Source organism: Heteronotia binoei, chromosome 6, assembly GCF_032191835.1.
Source record: "Heteronotia binoei isolate CCM8104 ecotype False Entrance Well chromosome 6, APGP_CSIRO_Hbin_v1, whole genome shotgun sequence".
Taxonomy (NCBI): domain Eukaryota; kingdom Metazoa; phylum Chordata; class Lepidosauria; order Squamata; family Gekkonidae; genus Heteronotia; species Heteronotia binoei.
The window spans coordinates 54,042,533-54,049,086 of NC_083228.1; the positions used below are offsets into that span (position 1 = coordinate 54,042,533).

Below are 6,554 nucleotides of genomic sequence, written 5' to 3' on the forward strand. Positions count from 1 at the left end.
TGTCCCCTGAAATGAAAGGAAGGCTCACAGTTCGGTCCAGAAGGGCAGCTCCGGCACCTCTTCCCCCCTACCCGCTGCGCCGGGGCCGGGGCCACCTCTTGGCCTGGGGAGAAGGCCTGGCTGGGCCGGACGAGGTCGGCGGCTCCCTGGGCCAGGGTCTCTAGAGGAATCCAGCCTTCTTCCGCTTCCCTTCCCCCCGCCGCCCCTCTCCCTCCCTCCTCCCCGGTGGGCTGCTCCAGGCGGCCTTCTCAGACGGGCCGCAGGAGCGGCACCGAGGTGACCACGGGGTGCGAGTAGTAGACGGGGTGGGGGAAGGTGAGCAGGGGCTGGCTGACCGGCGCGCCGCCCGCCGTCGGGCCCCCGCCGCCGCCGCCTCCTCCTCCTCCGCCGCCTCCTGCTCCTGCGGGCTCGGCGCCGGCGGCGTTCTCGTGGTAGAGGATCGGGACGCGGACGATGCGCTGGGCGGCTGCATGGCTGAGGTTGGCGGCCTCCAGCTCCGCGGCCAGCTGCCGCTTCCACTTGTTGCGCCGGTTCTGGAACCAGATCTTGACCTGCGTCTCGGTGATGGTGGAGGGAGGCGGCCAGGCCGGCCCGCTCGGAGCTGCTCAGGTAGCGCTTGAGGTCGAAGGTGGACTCCAGCTGGAAGACCTGCGAGCGGGAGAAGACGGTGCGCGTCTTCTTCTTGCGGCACGGCTTCTTCTCTGCGCCCTCGTCGGCCGCCTCCCGCTTGGGCCAGTCCTCGGCGCCGCTCTCCTCCTTCTTCACCTCCTCCGAGTCACTCTCCTCCAGGATGATCTCGTCCGCGCTCTTGGAGTCCAGCTCCTTGGCCTCCCGCTCCGCCTTCAGCAGCGGCTCCTCCGGCGAGTCCCGGTCCGTCCCCGCCGAGGCCGGTGAAGAGTCTCTCAGCAGGAGGGATTTCTCCACCGATGCTGGAGGAAAGCAAGCCACAGACACGCACACCCCCCCCCCCCACAGAGAGAGAGAGAGAGAGAGAGAGAGAGAACCGAGTCAGGACAGCGCGGCCGACCACTGGACAACCCGCGATCCTCAAAAGGCAAGCTCTCAGGGTCTACTCCCGAGAAAACCTATCTTAAGCATGCTCCCCTCCCCACTGAGGGCCTTCGCTCCCAAGTCAATGTGCGGGCAACTACTGCCGCCTTCCGAGGGTCAAAGTTTGGCCAAACGCTTCTCCTTGGATGTAAATCGCATCGAGGTCAGAGAGTCCTGCCTTTAGCAGAGCTCGCAGTCTCCTGCACACTTCCTCGGGAGTCAGCCTCATCCACCTCCTTCTGTCTTACACCTCCAGATTCTGACCCGAATTACTTCAAAGCCAGTCTCCTTTGGTTTCCACAGAATTTACTTTCAAACGATTGCATTTGCGGAATACAAAAGTCCCACTGGACCCTGCGATCCTAAAGGCACTTAAAAATAAATAAATGTCACATTCGAGTTTTTTAAAAAGGACTTCCAACAGGTCCCCCCCCCTTCTCTTTTGAAAAAACTGGAACCCTGATCGTGTCTCATGAAGAGTCTCCACTAATTCCCCGTCAAGCTTCTGTCTACATTTCAGTCACTTTCTCGGAACTCGGTTTGTAAGATTTTAATTTGATAGCTCCAAGTAAACATGGTTAGGATTGCAGCAAGGCAGTCCTTTTGGACAGTGGCCCGCCACAAAGCATTTCGGGGGATGGTGGTGACCTTAAGGGGGGGGGAGTTCTTAAAGGGGTCAATGGAGTTACAAAGTTTGGGAGGGGAGAGACCACTTGATGGGGCGGGGGAGGTGGACAGGTTGGAAAGGAGACTTCCTTGGATGTCAAGAGTTTGCGATGATTAACCGTAAGGTGGCCTTCTTGGGGGAGCCTACCGAGCAAAAGTGACGGAGATTCCCCCTCCCCCCAGCACAGGTTATCTTGGGCAAACCCCACCAGGTTGTTCCGAGCAGACCCCCACCCCCACCCCTGGGGACAGAACTTTCCTCGGGCGACCACCTGACTCGTCCTGGAGGCCCCCGAGAAGAGCCGGGGGAGCAGGCGGGAGAGGGTGGCTTGGGAGGAGGTGGCAGCCTGGCGCCGGAGCCCCAGATGAGCTCCCGGCCAGATCCCTCTCTTGAAGTTGGGTGGGGGGCGGGAGGGGTCTCTCCAGTACCTTCCGGCCTAGGCAGGTGGCCTCCGGCGGGGGTGAGGCTGTAGGGGTACCACCAGGCAGGAGACCTCTCCAGGTAGTGGGCAGGCAAGGCGAACCTCTGCGCCGGGATCTCGAAGCGAGGGAAGGCGAGGTCTCCCATTTGCGAGAGGGCGAAGCCGGCCCCCTCCAGAGCCCCCTTGGCCACCGGCGGGAAGAGCGCTCGGGGCTGCTTGGGGGGCGCCTTGGGATGGTCCCCATTGAGCAAGTTCTTGATGGAGAAGGGAGATTCCTTGGGGGGCGGCGGCGGCTGGGAGGGCTGCGCTTGGCTGCTGGGGGCGTCCTGTCCGGTCTCGGGCATCCTTCCGGCGGCGGGCTGCCCGTCGGCAGGGCGGCGTTCACACTGCGCTCCGAGGTGGCTCCGCATTGGCCGAGGGCATCGGGGACGGGCGGAGGCAGGCGGGGAGGGGCTGAGCCCAAAGCCCCGGCGCTGGGGCCGGCGGGACCGGGGAGTCGGCGGGGGCCTCCTTGCCGCTGCTGCTGTTGCTGCCGCCGGGGGTGGCGGCTGGTGCGTTGGCTGCTCCTGCGTCAACGGGGCGCCGGCTGCGACTGCTGAGATGCCGGTGTCGGGGCGAGCGAAGCGGTGGGAGTGGGCTGGCCAAGGGCGTCCGGCGGGGCTGGCCTCGGCGGGCCAGAGGAGCGGCCGCGAGTGAGGGAGAGCCAGGGAGCCGGGCAGAGCGCGAAGCAGAGGCGCCCCCCCTCCCCGCCGCCGCCGCCGCTGCTGCCGCCGCCGCCGCCGTCCATGCGTCCACTCGCCCGCCTCCTCCACGCCCCCCTCGGGCTGGGCGCTGGGGCTCCGGGCGGCGACGAGAGCTCGCCTCTTATTGGCTTTATATAGTCCAATTAGGCAGCAAATGAGGACAGGCCTATTAGCACAAAAGCGAGAGTGGCGCGGCGGCGGCGGCGGCAGGAGGGGGCCAGCACAGGCGAGGCGAGGCGAGGCGAGGGGGACGGCCGGCTACTAAGCGGCCCCGGCCGGCCCCCTCCTCCCAGCGGCGATGGGGAGGGAGCGTCTCACTCTGGCCAAGGAAGGAAGGCAGGCACGAGGCCACCTGCAGCAGGAGGACCCACCTGCCCGCCCACCCGCCCAGCTTGCGGAAAGCCGCGAGGGGCACGGGACCCCTGGTCCCTCGCAGCCCGGCCTGGCCGTTCCGAAACCCCCCGCCAGCGCCCGGGCCGGTCGCCCATCACTCCCCCCGCCCCCGAGGCCCTGACCGAGCGAGCGAGCGCGCCTGGCCCCTTCCTCGAAAAGGACGCCCTCCGGTGCCTTCTCCTCGCTTGTAGCCCTCTGGGCGGGGGGCAAGGCGCCTAGCCCTTTCCCCGGTGACCTTTCCCAAAGGACCCCTCTCTCCATGAACGATAGCCTGGCACAGACAAAGAAGGAAGGAAGGAAGGAAGGAAGGAAGGAAGGAAGGAAGGAAGGAAGGAAGGAAGGAAGGAAGGAAGGAAGGAAGGAAGGAAGGAAGGAAGGAAGGAAGGAAGGAAGGAAGGAAGAAGGAAGGAAGGAAGGAAGAAGAAAGAAAGAAAGAAAGAAAGAAAGAAAGAAAGAAAGAAAGAAAGAAAGAAAGAAAGAAAGAAAGAAAGAAAGAAAGAAAGAAAGAAAGAAAGAAAGCGTGTCAGATTTATCCATTGGAAAAACTTTCCATAGAGCTATTTCTCATAAGATTTTTTTTAAATAGTGGGTACTAGTGGGGCCAGAGATACGAATACAGAAGATTGCCAGTGCCAGTTCAGGTTACGATCAAACCGACTCCAGCAGAAAGTGTGCAAAGCAGGGGTTTCCACACCAGTAAGATTCAGGCACCATCCAGTCCACCGACCTCAAGGAGAGATTCCCTCCCAATGCAGCGCATTTATCTTGCGCAGGGGGGGTAGGGGTGTGTGGGTGGGGGGGTTTGAACTTTTGACTCTAATTCCCTGGAAATTCTTAACATTCGGTCAGGTTCTTTATTCGGGTGCATCAAGTCCAGGTGCATCGGATGCCTGGATCGCGGGTGCGGACATCTCTCCCAGCATTTCAGGTGCGCTTGCATATTCGGCGGCGGGGGGGTGGGGGTTGTTCCCTAAGCCCAGGTGCCCTCGCCCTCCGCCCACCAACGCCTGGCAAGATTTAGCGCGGCTGGCCTGGGATTTTTCCTGTAAAACTGCAACTGCGCTATACCGACCAAACGTGCATTTTGAAATAAAAGACGTGGGAAATAATGAAAGCACATCAGAGAAGTGGCTTTGCTAATACAAGCCTATTCCGCCCCCACCCCCCGCCCCAATGGGTTTCATTTTGGTTTTTGCATTTTCTTTGAGAAGAAGTTCGGAAGATGTTTATGATAAAGGTCGGGCAGAACCAAACCATTTGTTCCTCACTTCTGTCGGTTTAACTGGTCCTTTCAAAATGAGAGACTTAAACGGAGACTTCTGTACCAGCATGTGCCAAAAAGCAAACTATTTTGTCCACGTCAGTAAATTAAAGAGAGAGATGGCAGCAGGCAGCTACTCAAATACACTGGTTAGTTGGGATATTCATACAATCAGTTAAGAAACAACTCTTTGGTAGTCTTGGTTGCTTCGTGCGTTCTCCATCCTAGCATTTGCATGAACGGCGAGGGAAAAAACCCTTCCGACCTGCCCCTTGCTTTCATAACACCGATCAGGCGTCTTTTGTTTTTTGTTTTTAAAAAAACAGCCTGGCTCCTCCCCCAATTCTCAACAACAACCACCTTGCAATCTCCCCCCCCCCCCCCCCCCAGTTTTTCTGGCTTTCCAGTAACGAAATGACCAACCCGGATGAATTTATTTTATTTTTTAAATAGACAAAGTGAAGAGGAGGACGGTCACATCATGGATCATGGCATTGTTGGGAGGCAAATCACTCTTAAACCTGACTGACAGGGCTCTTCACCTTTCCTGGAATAAGGGGACGTCTTGGCTGATCTTGGACGCCTTTAAAACCGTGGAGAAACAACCCAGGTGAAGAAGCCGAAGAGAAAGAAAGCTGGATGAAGTGAAGTTTCAAACAAGGTCTTCACGTGGGAAATGTTTCCAACAGATTAATATTGTAAAAAGGTAAAATCACACACTGGTGGGAAAGATCTAAATGACCAGAATATTGACAGCTCCTTGGCCTGCCGACCTCCTTCCTTCCTTCCTTCCTTCCTTCCTTCCTTCCTTCCTTCTTCCTTCCTTCCTTCCTTCCTTCCTTCCTTCCTTCCTTCCTTCCTTCCTTCCTTCCTTCCTTCCTTCCTTCCTTCCTTCCTCAGATACATAAACATAAATGAATAAACCACAAACTAAGTCTATTTGTCCAAGTAATTTTTCTCATCCACGAGAGACAAAACAAAACGAGTTGTTTTCCCCTTCCCTTATACCGAGATCTTTTCAGGCGCACCTCAGCCTCTCCTCCAAACCCATCTAAGCAAAAAATTCAAACTTGGTCGAACCAAGCCCATCCATTATTTTCAAGCGGGAGAACAGGAGATCAAAGCTTGCAGTGCAAACAGTTTATAATATCTTAATAATTTGCTACACGTTGTTTTGAATGGCATTTCAAATGCTTTCTGTGCTAGTCTGTGGGGTGGGGAATGAATTTATTTTTAAACAACCTATATCATCCCCATCTACTTACTTTCTTTAGGTTTCCCTTCAGCAAAACTAAATCACACAGCGCCCTCTGTTGGACTTTCCTCTTTCGCCTTTACCTATCTGATTCAGGCGGAATAAGAAGGACAAACCATTGTATGAACCCCCCACCCCACCCGGAAGATCTAAGAAATAAACTAAAATCTTCTATAATGACCTATGGTCTTAGTAGTGTACTAGTAAAATAGCACAGTCAGCGTGTATAACGCACATGGATGTTGCCCTACACACTGTAGCCTATTTCAGGAAATAGAAGTAGTTTAAGGTCATGCAGTTGCTGTAAGGGGAGAACCAGTCAAAGATCCTGCGACCTGATGGTCAGTTACTATGGACTATACTCCACTTTTTGTGGAGTATTTATGATGGAACAGAGTGTTCAGCTTCAGAAAGCTTTTTTTATTTTGACGGCTGGCAAAGAACTGATGGAGTCTCTTGTTCTGACCCAGTCCTATGCAGCTTCAGGCTGTTCTGTCAATGGGATTTCAGCAGGCTCTTATGTAGGGCTGCACCAATGACATTTCTAGGACATATCTTGTGGAATAGAGCTAAGTCTACTATGACATAGCAGAAAAGTTTGGGAGGAATCCATCATTTTTGTCAACTTGAAGATGCAATATGCTTTATATTAAACACTGCTGAATGTCTAACAGGTTTGTGGGAAGGGAAAAGCACTCATAATAGACATGCTATTACATAATTACATAAAGAACTCAGTTAGCAAGACACCATTGTGGTAATTG

At 55.8% G+C, this 6,554-nt stretch overlaps 1 protein-coding gene across 1 annotated transcript; it reads right to left on the reverse strand.

Moving 5' to 3' along the window:
* Positions 1-243: 243 nt before the first annotated feature.
* Positions 244-2,643, reverse strand: HMX3 (H6 family homeobox 3). Its single transcript, XM_060240835.1, is given in 3 exon segments — positions 244-566; positions 568-929; positions 2,146-2,643. Coding segments are annotated over 3 exon segments (1,083 nt in total). The 5' UTR covers positions 2,549-2,643; the 3' UTR covers positions 244-248.
* Between the last annotated feature and the right edge of the window lie 3,911 nt (positions 2,644-6,554).